Below are 25,640 nucleotides of genomic sequence, written 5' to 3'. Positions count from 1 at the left end.
ATCATTAAAAAGTCAGGAAGCAACAGATGCTGGAAAAGATGTGGAGAAATAGAAATGCTCTTACACTGTTGGTGGGAGTGTAAATTAGTTCAACCATTGTAGAAGACAGTGTTGCGATTCCTCAAGCATCTAAAACCAGAAATACCATTTGACCCAGCAATCTCATTACTGGGTATATACCCAAAGGATTATAAATCATTCTAATATAAAGACACATGGACACGTATGTTTATTATGGCACTATTCACAATAGCAAAGACTTGGAACCAACCCAAATGTCCATCAATGATAGACTGGATAAAGAAAATGTGGACCATATACACCATGGAATACTATGCATCCATAAAAAAGGATAAGTTCATGTCCTTTGCCGGGACCTGGATGAAGCTGGAAACCATCATTCTCAGCAAACTAATACTGAAACAGAAAATCAAACACCGCATATTCTCACTCATAAGTGGGAGTTGAACAATGAGAACACATGGACACAGGGAGGGGAACATCACACATGGGGGCCTGTTGGGGGTTGGGAGGCTAGGGGAGGGATAGCATTAGGAGAAATACCTAATGTAGGTGACAGGTTGATGGGTGCAGCAAACCACCGTGGCACGTGTATACCTATGTAACAAACCTGCACATTCTGTGCATGTATCCCAGAACTTAAAGTATAATAAAAAATTTTTAAAAAGAGTACAAAGACTATGAACTAAGTTTCCAGTGCTTCGCATCAGTAAATGATTCAGAAATAAAGGACTTTGTTACCTGAGCATAGCACTCAAAAAACCAGAAAGTTTATACTATCTGAAATTTGGCCTAAGAAAAATATAGAACAAATGGAGCTTACAATGATGCTTTAAGGATGCTACATAGTCAACCCTGGTTGTGCTTTAAACACAGAGTTCCAGAAAGTTAAGGTTGTTTGTATTTCACCTGAAGAGTACGTATGGAACAAATGTTATAAATGCTGCATCGCCAGTCTTGTGTAGCTAAAACTTATATCCCAACGTAGTTTAAATCCTAGATTTGATGGAAGCAGTTTAACACAGGTTAATATGATAGCGTTTGAAATAAGCTAGGCCTAGTTTCAAACCCTGGGTAACCTCTGAGCCTCAGTTTCTTCATTAGTTAAATGGGAATAATGAATCACTTTACAAAATTATTGTGCAGATGGAATAAAGTGCTTATTACATTTTCTCAATACCCTCTGTTCTTTCTATTCTTTAAGTTTAATCTAATTTAATAGATATACTAATATCTGACTTGCCTTCTCAAAATTGAAAAATAAAATTACAAAAATTTTATAGCAATTAAAATATCAGATGTAGATATTGAAATCTTATAAACACGTTTCCTGTCTTTATTTCATATGAGAGGTATCATTAGGACTTTTGTCTTTATTAGCATATAACATTTATATCACAGAGTAAACCATTTGGGCTGATGATATGTGTAAAATTCAGAAAACATAAGCATTCAATATGCATTATTCCTATTATATGTGTATTGATTTATACAAAAATTTATAAGGAACAATTTTTATGCACTTGAGAGAACACTAAATCATTCAAAATTTGGTATTTGTAAAGAAGTATGTTATGTCTGTATGGTAGATGTTTTAGATCATCACCTCAAGCTATTGATGTGAAACTGTAACTAGATGCAATTTAACAAGAAATGGCTGAGTTTCCATTGTTTTCCTAGCATTAACTTAGGTACTGTCAGGAATATCAAGAAATTGAGTGTCAATTGACGAATCCATAACCCCAAATATCTGACCCCATTCTCCCATTTCCAGAACCCTCCCTATCTTCAACCATCTTTTACCCCATCAGAACCACCAATCCATTATATTGGCATCTTCTCATGCACTTCTCCACAACATCGATGTTTTCTCTGCCCTCTTTATATGGTTCAAATTCTATAGTCAATTATCAGATTACTCCCTTGTGGACCCCCTTGATACCCTTTCTTCTCTCTCATGTCACTGTGCTTGCTCAGCAAAATTACAACCCTGGCTGAATTCAACTCTCTATGTAGTGCTGAAAGAAACTAGCAAAAAGACTCAACCATACCAACTGATTGAATTCACGCTTGCAAATCTGAAGTGCAGTCTTGAGACTTACCAGTGATCATTTCATACTTCCCTAGTCCATTGACTCTCCCTCTGTTCTGGGGACAATTTCGTATCTTCTCTGGCTTCAAACCATCCATACCTCCTCTCCCATCTTCATGACTACTAATCCTACTCTTCTGAAAAAACTAAAGCTCACTTCAGAGAAGAAGCATGTCTCATTTGCTATTTGTGAATATGGCAATTTTCCATTTTTTAAATTAAATATACCATTTTGCCTAAAAAACATAATGCTTCTCATATAATTACTTTAGAATACAGTCCTTACTGTAAATGGTTGTTCAGCCTAGGTTTGAATATAACCTAAATATAATAAGCTTGGGTCTCCAGGGAAATCAAAAGAAGTGAACTTGTGGGTTCCCTTAGAAGAGAGTTCATTGTGGGCCTGTGATAGAAATTTTTAGTGATATCTCAGCTGAAAAATAGAGATCAGAGCTTGGATTACGTGGTCTACAAATTATTGACCCTGTTTAATCACAAGTCAGAATGTTTGGAATAAGATATATTGCTCAAATAAGGCTATTTATTCCATGTCTGAATGAATAAATGTAAAAATCAAAACAAAGTTATATCTTAGAAAACATGCATATGTATATATACAACAAATATATATAACATATATAAGTAAATATATGTACATACAAATTTCTTTATAAATTTGTATGTCTGGTTTCTGAGGACCAGACAGAAGATTACAAAGGTTGATTAATAAAAGTATGGGCTTTATTTGTCTAATGACATATCTAACAATTTCAACAGGTGGTTGCATAATGGATTAAAAAAAGATATGGTGTTTTGAAAATTTTATTAAATCCCATATATATCTATTCTCATCTGTAAACACCCATTAGATATTTAAATAAACCTTCTACTCTTGTAAATGTGTGGTTCTTCATTTGAAAAATGAAAATCATATTGCTTAACACAGCTTCAAAATTATTGAAAGAATAAAATGATTTTTTCACAGTGACAAAGTGAAGTGTAAGTTACCTTACACTTATTAATTAAAATTCTTATTCATACAATAATTTTATCTAGAATTTTTCAAGTACTTATTAAGAGCCAGACATGATACTCAGTGTTTTACATTCATATCATCAAATACTCAGAATAACCCTTTGAATTCAACAAGAAATGACTAATTCTTTCAAATATTATAATGCCATCTAAGATTAAATGCTCAGTTAAGTGACAAAACTGGTACTTGGTCACCTTTCCAACCTGTGCTTTTAACCACTATACTTTTAACTACTACTATTTCTCTGTGTTTTGGTTGAACTCCTAGGTGAAGATATGCTCAAAGAACTTTCCCTAAACTCTAGAACTCATATATTAATATACATAGTGAAGAGCCACTGGTAACCTACTTTTCTAAATGTGTTCCAAGAAATTAAGCAAATTAAGATAACCACGAAAGCCTCAGCAAAAATGTTGCTGAGCATAAACTCCATCGACTCAATAGCTGAAACAAAAGCATACTCATACTTTCTTGCCACATTTTGATTTTCCTGAATTTAATGTTTGTTTTGTTGATTTTATTGCTTAGCTTTTTGTGTGTTTTTTATCAGTCCAACCCAGAACTCTCCCTAAGCTGCATAAATTTCCTGTCAATATGTTCAAACACATTAGTTGTTCTTTCACTTATAGCTCATCGGGCAAAAATTCTCTAGGAGCTTTTTGAACTGATGCAATCTAGAGTGTGTGCTCTCCAGGCCTGCTGTGAGCCTTTGCCTTGTGAAACCTCCACCATCATTCTGGGGATTCCCTTTGCCTCTCTTATGTTGGACCATCTGGTTCCTGGTTACATTTCTTCCTTAATACATCATTTTGGTGACAAACATCCTACAGAAGATCTTTGGAAAACGGTGTGTGCAAAATAAAAATTTGGGGAACTTGAACATCTGAAAATATCTTTTAAAAAAATCTAGGAGGTTATTACTTCCAATCAGACAGCTTATTTTCAGCTCAGTTAAGTTTAAAATTTTGTTAGCTTTTCTCTTTAGTATCCTCAGAAGTTTGGCTGTGTCTTTTTTTGGGAATACCCTTCCACCTGTTTAGTAAGGACAAGGCAACTTTAAAAAATTCTGTGTTCTTAGGAAATGTCATTTATTTGGCAGGGATCCCAATGTGCAGCACAGCTTGATCCCCCTTCACAGTCCCCAAAACAGCTAGGCTTGACACCAGAAAGCTCTTTCAATGACAGCCATTCATTTATCAAATTATTCTGAACTTAGAGAATATGGCTTTAAACAAAAAATGTACTTCAAGAAGCTCTTTCTCAGTCTGTTCAGGGTGCTATAACAAAATACTACAAACTGGGTGACTTATAAACAACAAACATTTATTTCTCACAGTTCTGGAGGCTGGGAAATCCAAGATCAAGGCACTGGGAAATCTATCTCATGAGGGCCTGTTCCTCATAGACCCTCATAGACCTCAATTGGCATATGGCCCATTGTGTCCTTATTAAAAAGACCACTGGGAGCAGCCTTGCCCCTTCTCACTATGTCTTCAGCTGGTGGAAGGAGCAAGACAGCTCTCTAGAACCTTTATTTATTTATTTATTTATTTATTTATTTATTTATTTATTTACTATTTGAGACCTAGTCTTGCTGTGTCGCCCAGGCTGGGGTGCAGTGGCATGATCTCAGCTCACTGCAATCCCCGCCTCCTGGGTTCAAGCAATTCTGCCTCAGCCTCCTGAGTAGCTGGGATTAGAGGTGCCTGCTCTCACACCCCGCTAATTTTTGTACTTTTAGTACAGACGGGGTTTCACCATGTTGGCCAGGCTAGTCTCGAACTCCTGACCTCAAGCAATCCGCCTGCCTCAGCCTCCTAAAGTGCTGGGATTACAGGCGGGAGCCACTGTGCCCAGCCTTGGGGGCCATTTTAATAAGGGCACTTATCCTATTCATGAAGGCTGTGCTATCATGACCTAATTATCTCCAAAATGCCTCACCTCTTAAAAACGTATCACTTGGGTGTTAGGATTTCAACACATGAACTTGGGAGGATACAAATATTCAAACCGTAGCAGGAACATTCTGACAAATCTGCAGCCAGTATTTCTTCTCCAAGAGTTGTTTTAGTAATTGCATGGTTTTATGGGCATTTCTTATCTCTATATTTTAGTGGAAGGCCTGAAGTGTCCCAGTGAAAAAGGTGTTGAAACATTTTTGACAGTGTCCTTGTTTCACAGTTGGCATTTGACTATGTTTAACTGAAAGGTAGAATGTAAATATTTAACTTCCATTTTCTATTTAATTTAAAAAATAACTATTTTTTCAAGTATACAACACAGTATAATTACTAACTATAGTCCCCATAGTATATATTAGATCTCCAGAACTTGTTCATCTTATAACCGAAAGCTCATACCCTTTGGCCAACACCTCCTCATTTCCCGCACTCCCCAGCACCTGGTAACAACTATTCTACTCTGTTTCTAAGAATTAGACTTTTTTAGATTCCCCGTATAAGTGATATGATGCCATATTTGTCTTTCTATGTCTAGCTTATTTCACTTAGCCTGTCTTCCAGGCCCATCCATGATGTTCCAAATAGGAGGATTTGCTTATGCTTTAAGGCCAAATAATATTTCATTGTGCACATATATACTATGTGCATATATTATATGTATAGATAAGATATACATATATTATATGTATAGATAAGATATACATATATTATATGTATGTAGGTTTTGCTGTGCAAAAACTTTTTTATTTTGTATAGTCCTACTTGCTTACATTTGCTTTTGTCGTTTGTGCTTTTGATGTCACATTCAAAAAAACCATTTCCAAGTCCAATGTCAAAGAGCTTTACCCCTACTTTTTATTCCAGAAGTTTTCAAGTTTCAGGTCTTATATATATATAAGTTTTTAAAGTTTCAGGTCTTATATATAAGTCTTTAATCCATTTTGGGTTGATTTTTGTGTATTATCTAAGATAAGGGTCCAATTTCATTCTTCTACCTGCGGGTTTCTAGTTTTCTCAGCACCATTTGTTGAAGAGACTATCCCCATTGTGTTTTTGGTACATTTGTTAACAATCAGTTGATTGATATATATGTGGCTTTTTTTCTGGGATCTCTAATTTATTCCAATGATCTCTAAGTCTGTGTTTGTGCCAATATCAGCCCGTTTTGATTATAATAGTTTAGTAATGTAATTTGAAATGAAGAAAGGTGAGGCTTCCAGCTTTTTCTTCTTGCTCAAAATTACTTTAGCTACTCAGAATCTTTTGTGATTTCATATAAATTTTAGGATTATTTTTTCTATTTCTGTAAAAAAGTCATTGGGATTTTGATAGGAATTGCATTTAATCTGTGAATTACTTTGGGTAGTGTGGAATTTTAAACAACATTAATTGTTTCACTCCGTGAATACATGATATCTTCTCGTTTATTTTTGTCTTCAATTTTTTCATCAATATTTTGAAGTTTTAAGTGACATAGATTTTTCACCTCAGTCAAATTTATTTCTAAGTGTGGTATTCTTTCCCACACTATTGTAAGCATTGTTTTATTTCTTTTTCACATAGTTTGTTGTGAGTGTATGGAAACAAAATTGACTTTTAAATGTTGATTTTGTAACTTGTGCTCTACTAAATTTGCTTAATAGTTCTACTAGTTTTTGGTGGATTGTTTAGGGCTTTCTATATATAAGATGCTGACATCCACAAACAGGGACCATTCAACTTTCCTTTCTGACTTAGTTGCCTTTTATTTCTTTTTCTTGCCTAACCCTCTGGTTAGGACTTTCAGTACTATGTTAAATAGAAGTGACAAGAGTGATCATCCTTGTCATGTTCCTGTTCTTAGGTGAAAAGCTTTCAACTTTTCACTGTTGAGTATGATGTTGGCTGTAGTGTTATCATATGTGGCTTTTATTGTGTTGAAGTACATTTCTTCTATACCTAATTTGTGGAGAGTTTCATTATGAAAGGATGTTGGATTTTGTTCAATGCTTTTTTCTGCATCTAGTAAAATGATCATGATTCTTATCCTTCATTCTCTTGATGTGGTGTATCACATTTATTGATTTGTGGATGATGAACCATCTTTGCCTCCCCAGGGTAAATCCCATTTGACTGTGGTATATGATCCTTTTAGTGTGCTGTTGTATTGGGGTTTCTAGTACTTCATTGAGGATTTTTGCATGTATGTTCATCAGGGATGTTGGCCTGTAATTTTCTTTTTTTGTTGTTTCTTGTCTGGGTTTGGTGTCAAGGTAATGCTAGTCTTCGAAAGATTTGAAAGTGTTCCCTTCTCTTCAATTGTTTGAGAAGGTTGATATTAATTTTCCTTTCAACATTTGGTAGAATTCACAGTGAAGTCATAGGGTACTGGGCTTTTCATTGTTGGGAGATTTCTGTTTACTGATTCAATCTCCTTATTAGTTATGTCTGTTCAAATTTTTTATTCATGGTTCAGTCTAAGCAGGCTCTATATCAATAAGAATTTATTTCTTCTAGATTATTCAGTTGTTTGTTGGAATATAATTTCTTGTAGTGGTATCTTATCATGATTTGTATATCTGTAGTAACAGTTGTAGTGTCTTCTCATTCATTTCTGATTCTACTTATTTAAGTAGGTTCCCTTTTATTCTTACTGTAGCTAAAGGCTTGTCAATTTTATCTTTTCAAAAAGAACAAATTCTAGTTTCATTGATCTTTTCTGATTTTTCTTTTGTCACTGCTTCATTTACTGCTGCTCTGATATTTGTTGGGTTTGTTCTTATTTTTCTAATTACTTGAAGTGTAAAGTTAGCTTGTTTATTTGAGATCTTTCTTTGTTCTTAATTTGGCATTTATTTCTATAAACTTCCCTCTTAAAACTGCTTTTGCTGAATCCCATAAGTTTTGGTATGTTGTATTTCTATTTTTTTTGTATCAAGATTTTCTTTTAATTTTCCTTTTGATTTCTCCTTTGACCTAATGGTTGCTCAGGATGGTACTATTTGGTTTCCACATATTTGTGAATTTTCCAGTTTTCCTCTTGTTAGTGATTTCTGGTTTTATATATATCATTGCTGTTGGAAAAGATACTTGATATTATTTCAGTCTTTGTAAATTTTTTAAGACTTATTTTGTGGCCTTGCATATAATCTTCCTGCAGAATATTTCATGTGTACTTGAGATTAATGTGTATTCTGCTGCTGTTGAATGGAATGCTCTCTCTCTCTCTCTCTCTCTCTCTGTGTGTGTGTGTGTCTGTGTGTGTGTGTGTGTGTGTGTGTGTGTATCTGCATAATCTACCCTGTTGCAAGCAGGGTATCGAAGTCCCTACTATTATTATATTTTATTCCATTTCTCCTTTCAGTCTGTCAATGCTTGCTTCATATATTTAGGTTATCTGATATTGGGTGCATATATATTTAAATTATATCCTCTTGCTGAATTGACACTTTTATCATTATATAATTACCCTCTTTGTCACTTGTGACAGGTTTTGACTTAAAGCCTATTTTGTCTGAAATAAGTACAGCTACTCCTGCTCTCTTTTTGTTTATATTTGCATGAAATATTATTTCTATCCTTCAGCCTACATAGGTCCCTAAAGTTTGTTTCAAGCACGTGTAGTTGGGTCATGTTTTTTTCACCCATTCAGTGACTCTATGTCTTTTCATTAGATAATTTAGCCTATTTACATTTAAAATAATTATTGATAGGTAAGGACTTACTATTACCATTTTGTTGATTTTTTTTCTGATTGTTTTATAGTTTCTTTGTTCTTTCTTTTTGCTCTCTTCCTTTGTGATTTAATTTTATATAGTGGTATGTTTTAAATTATTTGTTTTTGTCTTCTGTGTATCTACTATAGGTCTTTGCTTTGTGGTTACCATGGGGCTACATTACAACATAGGCTATGTTATAACATCTTATAGTTATAACACTATTTTAAGCTGATAATAACTTAACTTTGATCACTTACAAAAAATCCACACACGACCATGCACATACACACATTTTAGGTATTTGATATTATAGTTTATTATTATTATCATTATAATACTTTAAGTTCTGGGGTATATGTGCAGAACATGCAGGTTTGTTATGTAGGTATACATGTGCCATGGTGGTTTGCTGCACCCATCAACCTGTCATCTACATTAGGTATTTCTCCTAATGCTATCCCTTCCCTAGCCCCCCAACAGACCCCAGTGTGTGATGTTCCCCTCCGTGTGTCCATGTGTTCTCATTGTTCAACTCCCACTTATAAGTGAGAACATGCGGTGTTTGGTTTTCTGTTCCAGCGTTAGTTTGCTGAGAATGATGGTTTCCAGCTTCATCCATGTCCCTGCAAAGGACATGAACTCATCCTTTTTTATAGATGCATAGTATTCCATGGTGTATATGTGGCACATTTTCTTTATCCAGTCTATCACTGATGGACATTTGAGTTGGTTCCAAGACTTTGCTATTGCGAACAGTGCTGCAATAGACATACATGTGCATGTGTCTTTATAGTAGAATGATTTATAATCCTTTGGGTATATACCCAGTAATGGGATTGCTGGGTCAAATGGTATTTCTAGTTCTAGATCCTTAAGCAATCTCCACACTGTCTTCCACAATGGGTGAACTAATTTACACTCCCACCAACAGTGTAAAAGCATTCCTATTTCTCCACATCCTCTCCAGCATCTGTTGTTTCCTGACTTTTTAGTGATCACCATTCTAACTGGTGTGAGACAGTATCTCACTGTGGTTTTGATTTGCATTTCTCTAGTGACCAGTGATGATGAGCATTTTTTCATAAGTTTGTTGGCTACATAAATGTATTTCTTTAAATAAGTGTTATGTACTTTCTCTTCTTATTCTGGGTTTTCTATAATCCTTATTTTATTTCTCTTGAGGGTGTCCCATAAATCCCATAAGCTTTCTTCATTCCTTTTCATTCTGTCTTCATTTTTCTACTCTGACCGGATAATCTTAAATGGGCTGTTTCCGATTTAGCATTTGTTTTTCCTGCTTGATCAAGTCTGCTGTGGGAGTTCTATATTGCATTTTCCATTTCATTTATTGTATTCTTCAGCTCCAGAATTTCTGGGATTTTTTTAATGATTTCTATCTCTTCATTTAACTTCTTGTTTTGTTCATTGTTTTCCTGATTTTATTGATTTGTCCATCTGTGCCCTCTTGTAGCTTACTTAGCTTCCTTAAAATATTAATTTTGATGTTTTTGTCAGGCAATTAATGGAGCTTCATTTCTTTCAGTTTGGTTACTAGAAAATTGTGTTCACATGGTGGCTCTCGCCTGTAATCCCAGCACTTTCGGAGGTTGAGGCGGGTGGATTACCTGAGGTCAGGAGTTCAAGATCAGCCTGGCCAACCTGATGAAACCCCATCTCTACTAAAAATACAAAAAATTAGCCTGGTGTGGTGGTGGGCATCTGTAATCCCAGCTACTCGGGAGGCTGAGGCAGGAGAATCACTTGAACCTGGGAGGTGGAGGTTGCAGTGAGCTGAGATTTTTGTGCCAATGCACTCCAGCCTGGGCAACAGAGCGAGACTCTGTCAAAAAAAAAAAAAGTGTGTTATTTTGGTGGTGTCATATTCCCTTGTTTTGTTTTGTTTGTATTCCTGGAAGTCTTGTATTGTTGTCTTTGTATTTGAAGAAGCTGTCACCTCCTTCAGTCTTTACTGACTTGCTTCAGGAGAGAAACACCTTCACCAGTCAGCCAGATGATGGATTCTGAGTCTCTCTCAGACTTTTGCTGTGGATGTGCCTGCTCCACCTATTTTGTTTCCTCTTGGGCAGAATTTCTTAAGATTGCTTGCCCTTTCTCAGTCCCACAAAGCCAGGCTGTGTGCTGGGAGTCTCTCACTTGTTTTTTTAGGCAATGCTCTGAAATGCTAAAGTTTGTGTTCCTTCTCCCAATCCCACAAACTCAAGGTGGCTGGCTGTGTATGCTGGCCAGACAACTGCAAGTGCTCACACTCTCTGTCAGGCACATGAAAGGAGCTAGCTACAGTTATAGAAGGGAGGCTGAAAAACACAACGTGTTGGGAGGACCTATGAATCAGTTATGGTGGTCCACAGGTGAGGCATACCGAACAGGTCATGGGCAAACTTTGTGTTGGAGAATAGTAGAATATACAGCTCTTTGTTAAGTTTTGAACGTTGGTTGCTGACAGTCCGTACCTCTCCTCCCAGCTCCTAGCCTTTCCCAGCCACTCAGCCTTGTTGATGCCCTCAGTATTCTAAGTGGGGCAAGAAAGAGGTAGGCCTCTAAGACAATGTCCCACACAGTTGGGCAAGCCTCACTCACTATATTTTTACTTTCCCTTGTGGGGACAATTGTGAGTTGAAGGAGTTTCTCCTGGCATTGAGCTGTGCTAGCTTGAGGGTGGGGTGAAATGGGTAAAATGAAACTATTCTCCTTACTATCTTCAATGAGTCTACTCTCATAAGCTTTGCTCCAATGATATGCTGGAATTTGTCCGCTGGACTCCCAAACTCCCACAAAAATACTCTCATCTGCAGGTGGTTGCCAAAATCAGTAAACTGTGAGATGTTAGAAAACTCCCGTTCTGCCATCTTGCTTATGTCACTGAAAATATCTTTATTCCACACTCATTTTCATAGTTTGGGAATATTAGTTTGGTGGTGTATAGGATTTTAGTTGAAAATCATTTTCCTTCGGAAGTTGGATATATTTATGTATAATTTTCTTATTCCAAATATTTTTGAGAAGTCAAATGTCATCTAGATCTTGATCCTTTGTGTGAAACCTGATTTTTCTCTCCCCTCTTAATCCTCGATATTCCTTGAATGAGTGAGCTTTTCTAATCTGAAATAATCTTATTCATTGTTTGAAATTACTGAAATATTCTTGAATTGTTCCTTTAGTATTTTCTATCTTTTGTGTTCTCAGTTTACTCTTCTTTGAACTTCCATTACTCAGATACTAAAATGTCTGAACTATTATAAATTCATCTTTACTGTCTTTTTGCCTAATATTACCACATTTTCTAGAAGACTTCTTCACATTTATCTTTTGATTCTTCTATAGTTTTTCTTTCAATCATTCTTCTGAGTTAGAACATCAATTTAAGAAAAATGTCATGAAGTCTTTTTCATCCCATTTTTTATGTCTGTAACCTTGGCACAATGTCTGGCACTTTTGAGTCTTCAAAGAACAGCAGCTTTAAAAGTGTGTGTGTGGAAAAAAAAAGTGTGTGTGTGTGCATACACGCACATTAATAATGTATATATTCACAGTATATATATTATATTCTTTCAGCACACTAATTCTTTTTCCTGTGTTCTCTAAGGTAGATAAATTTTATAGGTTTATACCTGAAGCCAGATAATTTTGATATGTTTTTGGTTCTTTTTTTGACTTACATCTTCTGATTCTTTTTTATTTCTAATAATTATAGATAGCATTATTACAGCACTTTGTGCCAATTGCTTTTCTGTATAATCTCTTTTAATCCTCACTACAACTCTATGATAAAACCATTCATATAATCACTATTTTTCAGAGTAGGAAACTAAGGCATTGGGAGTTTAAAAGACTTGCCTAGGGCTACCAGCCAGAAGGTATATAGCTAGGATTCCATCTTGAGCCAACAGACTGTGCTCTGAATTATTTTAAATTTAAACTGTAAACAATATAATACAAATTTTTAAACAAATAATATAGCACCATTTTCACCACAGTAGACAATTCCATTTTCAGTAGAAGATAAAGAGACGTCATCTTTTTCTTAAAATCATATTTTAATTCACTTCTGCCTCCATGTCCTGATTTACACGTAATTCAAGCATATACCATTTTAAGGCGGGGACCTGTGGTGATAAGGCATCATGCATAGCAGCATGCAATGAGCCCAGATTGGAGAGTGAACAGAAAAAGCTAAACGGAGAAAAGGAGAAATTTATACTCCTGTCCATTGAAGATATTTAAAGAATTTTACGGGAAAATGTTAAGAATAATTCACAACTTAGATTATTGATATGGCTGCCATTTTTTTAGTGACTATTTAATGGAAGAAGTTCTAGGTGTTATGGCCTTCCAAAAACAAGAGAAACAGGCTTTTTCATTAAATTCATACACAATGGATCTCCCAAACTTTTGGAGGCTCTTATTTAGAAGTCAGAATAGTTCTGTAATAATTTTAGGACCACATGATTTCTGGTGAAATTTTAAATGGAGAGAAATGGCGTGAGAAACATCGCAAACCCCCCTTTGTATCCCTTTGTACCCCTATTTGGCAGTGGATAAGTGACCTGTCCTGGATTTGACTACCCTGCTGCTTCAAGGGCTTTGAAGTCCTGTGGGCATGGTATTCTAGATGAATGAAATCTAAAAAGGTGGAATATTTTGTTTCTTGAGTATCCATCATCAAAAAGTTCAATTATATCCTGCCACAAAGTGTTCCTTATCCTTCTGTCAGATATGAAGTACTGGGAAAGGCCAGTTCTTTTTGAAAATTTTTGCATCCTTGATAATAGTTTCAAAAATTGAGAGAAAGTGGTACTGCAGGCATATCACATAATAACAGCTTCATATAGCTTCTTCCCTTCTAACTTTTGCAGGGCCTACTACATTGATCCATTTCTGTCAATTGATTGAAATGTCCCCCACATCTTTTATTCCTCTGACCCTCACATTTATGGATTAGGTTTGCAGCTTTTGCATTTTCAGTTTCATAGAAAAATCTGTGTTTTCCTGTCACACAGCCAGTAGCACAGCTGTGACAGCAGATGAGCAATTCTCCAAGGGCAATCAGCCAGGCTGGCTACCTCAGAGACCCCAGGGAGGACCCAAGGAAAGCTGCTTGTCTCTTCACACTTTCAGGCAGATGCAGAGCTACACTCTGTACAGCCAACAAAAAAGAATTGTATAAAATTTAGCAGAGCCCCATGTTAGTTTGGGAATATCTATCAGTTTTGGGTGTATTCTTAAGTATTTTTCACATGTATAAGTTCAACCTTCCTAACCTTATAAAATGATTATTGGAAGTAAATATTTTATCGTCTGTTTTCTTTACATCTACTTGTTCTCCCTTCTCTCAGTAGTAGCACTATAACTTAATAACTTAAGCTATTTTTATTTCTTTAGGTTACCAAAGATCAAAGATTTATCTTAGGCCAAATACACAATTGTCCTCAATTTTACATCCAATTTTAAACTTTTATTATAAAATATTATTTAACATTCAACCTTTATTAAAAATTATGTATATATGATTAATAATATTGATATGTTATTAAGTTTTTATTTCTACTTAAATGCTTATCCTAAATGGTGTTTACACCATGTACTGACTCATAGTTTTAATAATTATCTAAATATTAGAACTATAGTTTAAAGAATATTTGTTGGAACATTTTCATGTACTTTGTTTTTTTCACATTTTAGGTGTACAAGAATTTCCAGAAAACATAAAGTGCTGTAAGTGTTTAACAATTATTGAAGCCAGTGTCAATCCCATTTCTAAGTGAGTATGAGTGATTAAATTTTATTTGTATTTATATTTCCATTGTATAATAATGTACCTAAATAGAGGAAATGCACATCATAATTTAAATTTAAATGTAGCATTGACATAGCATTTAATAGAATGATGGGAAAAATTAATCAGAATAGTTTGACAAAAGATGATTAAAAACATTGCTGAGTAGCAAGGAAGACCCAATTGGCAAAAGATGGTATGACTTTGAAACAAACTTTGTCACCATTTTCCACAACTCTCAGGTAACACTCCATAGATAAGAGTTGAAACTAATAAAACAGTTATTAGTTATGGTCATGGTGGAAAACTAGCATCAAGGACTGCCAGAAGTTCAAGATACTGCAAGAGTTTAAGGTATTGACAAGTGCATAAAAATAACCTATCATGTAGATTAAGGGAATTAAGTATGACCAGAAATAGAAAGTACTTGTATACCGGAGATTGCAGCAAGAACAAAGAGATAACCCTAGGAGAATAGGAGAATGGAAGACATGGATAATAGAGATGCTGTGATCAGAAAATGGGTATTTGTAGTCCAAGATCTGTTCATTAAGAAATGCCATAGAAAAATGATGCCTGGCAAGTGACCATGTTGGTAAATTGAGCATATGGAGTAGTGACAGAAGTCTGTGGAATCAAGTAGGTCAGGAAGCAATAAAATAAATTGATTGGAGGAGTCATGAACCTGAATGTTAAAGTCAGTTAATAATGGAAGTAGAAATAAAATCTAGAGAGGCTCCTGACAGTTGTAATATTTAGAAGAGGTTGAAACAAGTCAGTTGTATTGGGCTGCAAAAAATGAGCTTCAGAGTAAGACTGGCATTTTAATTATACAAAGCTGACAGTAAGATTTGAGAAAAATTCCTCGATCTTTTGTCTGATGAAGTGTAGGAGACTGGGGGAAACCGAAGCCCATTGGAAAGACATTTAATGGATGGAGTGTTTTTAGAAGAAGACATAAATAAATTTGTCAAAGGGAAGTTGATGGGAAATTTTATACCAGTAGAGTTGAGGAGAGGGAGTAGTGAAAGTGGTTCTCTATGGATGATGGGAAGAGGCTCTAGACAAGGTGAGGAGTGAAATAGATGTAAAAGAATGAGATCGAAGTTTAGATGGAGATCTTTATAGTGAATGGTTTGTGAAATAATCTGAGGCCTTTTGTAGGAAATGTAAAACATCAAGCAACAAAATGTGTTTAAAAATTAGTTTCTCTTCCTGAAAAGTAAATAGGGAAGGAAAAAAAAGAGAAAATAAAACTCTAAAAAGCTTTTCCCAAAACTCTTAGACCAAAATGCAATTTTTTCAACATCTCAGTGAAATAGATGTTACTAATTTCTCCCACCAGGACTACAGTCATGTCCTTGACTTGAGTCAAAACAATCCAGTGCTGATGATAAATTGCTTTTTTCCCCCTAATTATTTAATTCTAGTAGCTCGTCTTATTTAGGAATCTTGGTAGGTCTTTGGGAGTGGCAGCCAGATTAGAAATTACATCTCTGAGAAATTTCAAGTCTATGGTTTTATTGGATATGTCTAATTCCCTTCATATGTATAACTTTTTAAAAGATAAATAAATATGACCTATTTCAGCAAAAATGCATAACACTGTAAACATTAAACAGTTTTGAAATTCATAAAAATTATGAAAAGTCAACATAAATTGTTTATCAAATTTTAAAGTCACGTTTTTAAATATGTTATTTCTATACAATAAAATTTACTCTGGCCAGGCATGGTTGCTCACACCTGTGATCCCAACACTTTGGGAGGCCAAGGCAGGAGGATCGCATGAGTTTAAGATTGGCCCTGGCAACATGGTGAAACCCTATCTCTATAAAGTATGCCAAAAATTGGCCTGGTGTGGTGGTGTGTGCCTGTAGTCCTAGCTGCTTGAGAGACTAAGGTAGGAGAATCACTTTAGCCTGGGAGAACAACGCTGCAGTGAACCATGATCATGCCCCTGCACTCCATCCCGGGCAACAGACTGAGACCCTGTCTCAAAAAAAATAAGATTAATTCTATTTAGGTGTATGGTTCAATGAATTTTAACAAATGTATACAGTCATGTGACCATCTCCATAGTCAAGATATAGACTATTGCATCATCTCAAAGAATTCCCTTAGCCCAGTCATCCACTGACGATTACTATCCCCATTGCTTTGTCTTTTTCAAAATGACAAATAAATGATATCATACTTTTGTGTCTGACTTCTTTTACTTAACATAATGATTTTGAAATTTGTTTGTAATTTTTCAATAATCAGTACTTTATTCCCCTTTATTGCCAGGTAGTATTCCATTGTATGGATATAACATTATTTGTTTATCTGTATCTCAGTTGATAGGCATTTGGGTTGTTTCCAGTTTTTGGCTATTATGAGTAAAGCTGGAACAAACTATGCACAAGTGTTTGTGTGAGCATGTATTTTCATTTCTATTGAGTGAACCCCTAGAAGTAGTTTTCTGAGTCGTATGGTATGTATATGTTTAACCTGATAAGAAACTTCCAAACCAGTTTCCCAAAGCTATTCAATTGTGTGTTACACCAGTTCAGGTGTTCAGAGTTCAGTTGTTCCTCATCTTTGCCAGAATTTGGTTCTATCAGTTTTTTATTTTTTTCCATTTTAGCCAGTGTAGTAGAAATGGTATTTCAATTATGGCTTTAATTTATATTTCTAATGTCTAATTAGCACCTTTCCATGTATTTATTTATAATCTGTATTGCTTCTTTGGTAAAGATTCAAATTTTGTGTTCATTTTTATTTGCTTGCCTTTTTATTATTGAATTATAAGAACTATGTATATATTCTGGACCTTTAGAAGATATTTGGAAGTGAAGATTTGCTCTTATTCTATGGCTGATCTCTTTATTTTCTAAGTAGTACCTTTCAAAGAGAAGGTTTTAAATTTGATGAATTTCTATTTAATAATTTTTAATGGTTTCTGCTGTCCTTTCTTATCTAGGAGATCTTTGCTAAATTTATAGCCATAGTAATTTTTCCCTGTGCCTTCCTCTGAAACTCTTATAGTTTAGGTTTTACAGTCAGGTCTACGATCCATTAAAAGTTGATTTTGTATACCTTGTTGTAAAACAATTGATCACGTATATTTGAGTTTATTTCTGGATTTTTTATTTTTGTTAATCTATATGTTTGTCCTTACACCAATTCCCTACTGTATTAATTACTGTAGCTTTATATAATAGTAAGTCATGAAATCAGAAAATATAAGTCCTTCAACTTTGTTCTTCATCAAAATTGTTTGGGCTAGTATGCTTTTTGCTATTCTATGTAAATTTTATAATTAGCTTGCTAATTTATACAAAAATCTATAAGCCTGTTGGAATTTTGATAGAGATTGCATTAAATCTGTAGATCAATTTGGGTAGAACTTAACATCTCAAAAATATTGAATTTTCTCATCCCTGAGTATAGTTTAGCTCCATACTTATTTAGGTATTTTAAATTTTATCAATGTTTTATAGATTTCAGCATACAAATTTTGTTCATTTTATTCTAAGTGTTTTATTGTTTTTGTGCTATTGCGAATGCTTTTTCATTATTCCAATTGTTTACTGCCACCATGTACAAATACAATTGATTTTTAATATTTATCTGATCTTCTGCAATCTTACTAAACTCACTTACTAATTCCATTAAATTGCATGTGTAGATTTTTGGGGAATTTTCTATGTAGAATATCATATTACATGTGAATAAGACAGTCTTATTTTATCATTTTTTATCCATATGCCATTTATATGTTTGTTTTTCTTACCTTTTGGTCTTGGCTAAGACCTCCTTTACATGTTGAAAATCAGAGGTGAAAGCAGGCATCATTGCCTTGTTCCCAATCTTAGAGAGAAAGCATTTATAGTTTCACCATTATGTGTGATTGTTACTTGTTTTTTAAATATATGCCGTTTATCAGATTGAGAAAATTCCCAGTAACCTGACATTCACTTCCTTTTGAGCCCTCACTAGCAGGGCCATCAAAGTTTAGATTTCTTCTAAAAGTCTTTTCAAGAAAATGTATGCTTTATCATGTTTTTTTAACATTCTTCAGTCTGTGACCACTGAGTGCTTTCAAAGGCACTGCACGTTTTTAGAAATTAGTTATAGCAGAACCCCAATTCCAAGCATCAAAAATCTTTATTAATTTTCTAATGCTCTGAAACAAATCGCCACAAATGTATCAGCTTAAAACAACACATATTATTTATTTCTCAATGTCTGTGGGTCAGGAATTTGGGCATGGCTTATCGGGGTCCCCTGCTTCAGAGTTTCACCAGGCTGCACTTTTTGCTGGCTGTCAGCTGGAAACCACTCATGAGACCTGAAGACTGTGTGCGGTCCCCTGCCATATAATTCTCTCCAAAGGCAGTTTTGAGTCTCTTAGCCTGATGGAGTAATATAATGTAATTTAGTTGTGGGAGCAACATTCCGTCATATTTGCCACATTCTATTTATCAGTAGCAAGTCACAAGTCCTACCAACACTCAAAAGAAGAAGATTATACAAGGGCATGAACATCAGGAGCCTGACGGCAGGGCATTTAGAATGTGTCTTCCACATATCTGATATTTGGTTTGCTGAGTTTATTATGAATGGATGTTGAATTTTGTCAAAGTTGTTTTTTTATAACACCTGATCATATGGTCTGTCTTTTTTAGTTTGAACCTATGGTGACTCATACTGATTGATTTTTGATTATCAGCCAATTTTGCATTCCAGGGATCATGCCTACCTGATTAGGAAGTATTACTTTTTTTTCTATATTGATGGCTCTGATTTGTTAATATTTGTGAGGGATTTTCCCATTTATACTCATGGAGCATATTAGTCTGAAGTTTCTTATCTTGTAATTTCTTTGTCTGGTTTTGCTCTCAGGGTAACACTGGCTTCATAAAATGAGTTGAGAAATGTTATTTTCTATTTTATATAACAGTCTAGCTAGAATTGGTGTTTATTTTTAATATTGGTAGAATACGGAAGTGCAACCATGTAAGCCTGGAGATTTCATTATGAAAAAGTTTTAAATTACAGATTTAATTTCCTTAATAACAATTGGACTATTCAAACTACCTATTTCTTCTTGCGTTACCTTTGGTAGTTGTGTTTTTCAGAAATTTGTACATTTCATATGTTTTCAAATATTGGCATATTGTTCTTCATAGAATTTCTTTATCTATTGGTCCTTTAATATCTGTAGGTTCTCTAGTGATGCCCTCTCTTTCATATCTGGTATTGGGAATTTGTGTCTTCTTTCTTTCTTTGCTTAATCAATCTGACTAGAGATTTATCAATTTTGTTGATCTTTACAAAAAAAAAACCCAGATTTTTGTTTCATTGACTTTTTTGTATTGCTTTTCTGTTATTTTCTAAGAAATCCATAAAGTATTATGTAAGTCCTTTAATATAAAAGTTATAGTTTTCAGTGTTACCATTTTAGTTTTACTTTTACATGTGAACTTTATACTATAAGCTAGATGCCTTAACCAAGTTATTGGTGAAAATTATTACAATAAAAATTGAAAATAACTCCTCAATGGGAAAAGCAAGAACTAACATTTATTGAGAACCTATGTCTTAAACTTTTAGATACATTATTTCATTTTAATTTTTACAGAAACCTCATTATGTAGATAAATATTATTACCTTTTTATAGAGAGAAATGCATGAAGCCAGTATTTAAATTCCTAAGTTTCTTTCACTGTATTTCACCATATTTGATAAAGTATTTTTATTTGCTATAGGATACATTCTCAAAAATTTAAAACATTCTTGATGCTCAACAATGAAGAAATTACTAGTAAATTACAGTACATCTATGGGGTGGATATGAAAGTTATAAGCAGAGTGACCAAGTGTCTCTGTTTGCCCAAATCATCTCTGTTTACTATTCTTGATTTGGCATATTTATTAATAGCTGCCTTTTAACTCTCACAAATGTCCTAGTTTGAATTATAAATCATGTATTCACTCGATTTACACAGCAAAATTAAAAGATAATTATACATTAAAGGGAGAAATAATGATACAAGTTTGCAGTGTTGTTAAAACAATTAATAGATTAGAAAGAATTAAATGAAATGATAATCATGGTTGCGCTAAGGAGGTAAAATTATGAGTTACACTTTTATCTTTATTTTCCAAATGTTCTCTAACATTATGATGTTCGTTTTATAATTTTAATCTGCATAAATGAAGATGTTTTGATGTAAAATGCCTTTCCAGCTAGAATAGAAACTTCTACATTGTGATCTTATTCACAACATATAAAACTTAGAATTTTATATGGTTTAACTGTTCTATTAGAGGTCAGATGCTTGTAATATGTTTTCATCAAACTTCTAGAGTAAATGCAATTAGAAAAGAAAAAAATGTTGAAATAAGGGTGACTGAAACTGATCTTAATTTGCCTATTCCAATAGTAAAAATTAGCAATTATGAAAGTATTTAAAATAGTATTCTATTTAATGTGTATTGAAACATCAAAATAAAATTCTTACTAAATAAAAGTATTAAAATTTCTTTGATTTTCTGATTCTTACTATGGGATAGGTAGTCATTCAATCATTAGAGCAAATCTGAGCAGCAGATATTAGTATTATCATCTTACAAATAAGGAAATCAACTATTGCAAATTTAAGTAATTGCAAAGGTCACATGAAAATAATTTGAAGACCTGTGATTATAATCAAAGTCTTCTGATATCAATACATGTGCTCAACTGCTAAACTATATGAGTGTCTGGGTCTATTGTTATTCTATCTTTGTTGTAGTTTTTTAGCTGATATATATAGATGTACATTTTGGGTGGGCACATGTGATAATTTGATACATTCATGTAATCAAATCAGGATAATTGGGATATCCATCACTTTAAATATTTATCTTTTCTTTACACTAGGAACATTCTAATTCTCTTCTGACTATTTTGAAATGTAAAATTAATTAATGTTAACTAGAGTAACCCTACTGATCTATCAAACACCATATCTCATTTGTTCTATGTAACTGTGTATTTGTACATACCACTTTTAATATAAGCAATTAATAAAAGGAAAGTATTTACTTAGCAGAATGAATTATTTGCTAATTTATAAAACATATATATTCTTTGAATTTTTAAATAAATCAATTACATGTGAAAAGCCACCAAGTTATTTTAGGATAGTAAAATCATTTCATTATTGAGAGTTCCTTACTTAATGTCACAGATTGGATGTCATTGAATACTTTGCAGGAAAGTAAAGGCAACTTATGATTGTCATCTTCATCAAGTGTATCCAGCTTGCTATGGAATATTTTCTTCCTCACAGTTCCTCATACATTTTTCTGGAAGTGATTATATTGACAAGTCAGGCCCTTGCCTCTATTAGAAACTACAAAATGTACCATAAAATTAATGATAAATAACTCCTCAATGGGAAAAGCAAGAACTAACATTTATTGAGAACCTATGTCTTAAACTTTTAGATACATTATTTCATTTTAATTTTTACAGAAACCTCATTATGTAGATAAATATTATTACCTTTTTATAGAGAGAAATGCATGAAGCCAGTATTTAAATTCCTAAGTTTCTTTCACTGTATTTCACCATATCTGATAAAGTATTTTTATTTGCTATAGGATACATTCTCAAAAATTTAAAACATTCTTAATGCTCAGCAATGAAGAAATTACTAGTAAATTACAGTACATCTATAGGGTGGATATGAAAGTTATAAGTAGAGTGACCAAGTGTCTCTGTTTGCCCAAATCATCTCTGTTTACTATTCTTGATTTGGCATATTTACTAATAGCTGCCTTTTAACTCTCACAAATGTCCTAGTTTGAATTATAAATTCTTTGAATATCTTTGAATATCTTTTCTGGCAGACTTACTGACTGTATATATATGATTTTTCAAATAACATCAAATCCATTTTTCATTCTATGTTATTTTCAAAGTACAATAATGGACAGTTTAAGAGATTTTAAAAATTCCTTATCCCCAAATAATTTATAATTTTTCCCAGGAATAGAAAATTTCCAATACTAGTACAAAGTATTATTGTATAAACATTCAACTAAATCTATGAACAGAATCCTATGAGGAAAATAAAGAAGACATTAATTTTGAATCTAAGTGCAGAGTAACCATTCAATAAAAAATTCACGTTGAAGTGAGTTGAAATAAAACATAGATGTCGTTAAATAAGACATACTATGTAATCGTATTCTTAACTCCACATTTTTAAGAAGAAAAGTTCAATAGAAAATGTCAATTCATCTTTTTTTATAACCAGCCTGATAAAAACTGACTTACTTTGCATGCTGGTTTTTCATATAACCTATTTTTGCTGGTCCAGTTTTGTCACTGGAATCTGAAAAATGTGGTCAATTCTTAAACTCTGAAACAAAATGTTCTATGTAATAAGCCAGATTCTTCTAGGGCATAAGCATTACCAAAGAAGAAGCAAAAAGGAAGTATATTTTTGATCAAAGAAGTAGTACAATATCATTTATTACATACATATGGAGAATAATAGACTGAGAGAAGCTGCATAGCTTTGATATATAGGAAAAATATCTGTCCCTACCAGTAGAAAATTAGTATTTTAAAAGCTGTTTTTTACTGAGTAGTGACACTGTTAAAATAAATTATTAGATTAATGGTTTTAACATTTGTCTAATTTTACATGTATCATATTGATCATCTTTTTTGAAAAGTCATATGTAAGTAGTTGTTTTGAATTACAAGACATCAAAGATAATAGTTAAATTCCAATTGAAATGTATTTAACATCTGTGCCATTCTCATAACAACTGTCAGACTATCAGGACTTGAGCTCTAATGCATTACAACAAAGTAAAATACAGAGAAAATTAATAACCTACCACAGACTTTCATTTCTATAAGATCAAGTTCAAACCTTTGAGTTGAGTATTCAAGGACTGTAAACCCTGCCCTTTCCTGATATTCTTAAATATTAACTCTGGATACTCTCATACATAAAGTATTTGCTGCAGAACTCATCTTCTCTTTGTTACACATCTCAAGTGTTTTCTTACCTCTACATTATAAAAACCCTCATTTTTCACTTGCCTGCCTTCTCTTTCTTTTCTACTTCTATAAATCCTATGTCTCTTAAAAGCAAATTTATGGCAACATCCTCTATGAAATCATATCCACAGAATTCAACTCCAAAATACAAACTAGAACAATACATTTACAGTGAAAATAACCAATATCAGAATAATATACAGTAAGTCTTCACTTAATGCCATTGATAGGTTGTTGGAAACTGCAACTTTAAGTGAAAGGACATACAGCAGGTCTTCAAATAATGTTGTTTCCTTCAACATTATTTCATTATAATGTTGTAGAGAAGATAAAAAATTGTTCTGTTATACATAGTTTCACTTAAATTTGCAGTTTCAAAGAACCTATCAATGACATTGAGGACTTATTACTAAGAATGTATAAAGAATTGCCATAAATCAGTACGAAAATATAAATGTGTTTGTTTTAGATTCCCCAGAAGCAGATGTTTAGAAAAGAATACAGCAGTGTATTTAGGAGATAAGCCCAGGAAATACTTGTTGAGAGTGTTTTTTCAAGCTGTTTACAGTATTTGGCCATTGGACTTTAACTTTCTGGGGAACTCTGGGTAACAGTGTAAAACACATACCAGGGTTATCAAACACAACGGGAGAGGGAGCAGAGGTATTTATATTCCTACTTGTCATTAGTTGAGTACTGTCTCTGAGAGGGACATTAATTCCATGGAACTTGGGCTACCAGGTGCATGAACAGACCAGGCTTTAGCAGCTGAAGAAAGCCTTCAAACAAGAAGGAAAGGGGCAGGCGATCATGATTTGTTCCAGTGTACAACAAAATTATAAAGGCAGGGAGTTCTCTGGTTGGGGCACCAGTAGAAAAATAGGTAAAATAAGTAAACATGTATTTCACAGAAAAGGAAACAAATCTTGCTAATAAACTTTTATTCCTAACTAATCAGCGAAATGATGATTATTACTATTTTATATTTACCAAATTGGCAAAAATGAAAAAAACTAACAAAACCGAGGGTTAGGAAGGACATGGAAAAAAGGTGGGACTATTTTGAATGAAATTTGGCTACATCTAGTAAACATAGACTTGCATCCCCTATGACCAATGATGTCACTTCTAAGGATGTAACTTAAGTAATATTTTGTAAATGTATACTGTATGTTCAAAATTATTCACAGAAGCCAATATTTATAATAGCAAAATGAAAAACTAGAAACAGCTGTAGGCCAGGCATGGTGGCTCATGCCTGTAATCCCAGCAGTTTGGGAGGCGAGGTGGGTGGATCACCTGAGGTCAGGAGTTTGAGACCAGCCTGGCCAACATGGCGAAACCCTGTCCCAACTAAAAATACAAAAATTAGCAGGGCGTGGTGGCAGGTGCCTGTGATCCCATCTACTCAGGAGTCTGGGGCAGGAGAATCACTGTAACCTGGGAGGCGGAGGTTGCAGTGAGCCGAGATTGCACCATTGCACTCTAGCCTGGGAGACAAGAGTGAAACTCTATTTCAAAAAAAAAAAAGAAGAAACAACTGTAATGTTCATTAGAAGGAAAATGTTAAATCGTTTATTCATACAGTGGAATACTATGCTATGATAGCCAATCAGTCACGTCAAAATGGATGGATTTTTTAAATCTAATACTAATTTTTTTAAGCCTTGGGAAAATGTACACAGTGTGATTTGATTTATAAAATGTTCAAAACCATGCAAAACCATACAACATGTTTTGTTTTAGGGAATTAAATATTTGTAGTAAAGCTGTTTCAAAACAGAGTAGTAAACATGATTCAGGAATTTGTGGGGCAAATAGGAAGATGTAGACAGGGAGGGACACCCAGAAGATTTCAAAGATACTGATTCTTTTTCTTCATTCTGTTGTGGGTACACATATATTCTTTTATACATATATGTACGTACACACACATACATACATACAAATACAAATATTATATGTATATATATAAGTGTTTT

General features: G+C 33.8%; 1 protein-coding gene across 3 annotated transcripts in view; it reads left to right on the top strand.

Annotated features, from left to right (window-relative positions):
* LRRC7 (leucine rich repeat containing 7) overlaps nucleotides 1-25,640 on the top strand; it is a 570,226-nt gene that overhangs the window by 245,555 nt on the left and 299,031 nt on the right. For all 3 annotated transcript variants that reach the window (XM_063697691.1, XM_031004477.3, XM_031004470.3), the window contains exon 5: nucleotides 14,509-14,587. In XM_063697691.1, the coding sequence (XP_063553761.1) occupies nucleotides 14,509-14,587 (79 nt within the window). The remainder of the gene's footprint in view (nucleotides 1-14,508; nucleotides 14,588-25,640) is intronic.

The sequence above is a fragment of the Gorilla gorilla genome, chromosome 1, assembly GCF_029281585.2.
Source record: "Gorilla gorilla gorilla isolate KB3781 chromosome 1, NHGRI_mGorGor1-v2.1_pri, whole genome shotgun sequence".
Lineage (NCBI taxonomy): Eukaryota > Metazoa > Chordata > Mammalia > Primates > Hominidae > Gorilla > Gorilla gorilla.
Note: the sequence above shows the minus strand (reverse complement) of the source record. Positions and strands in the feature narration are given on the sequence as shown.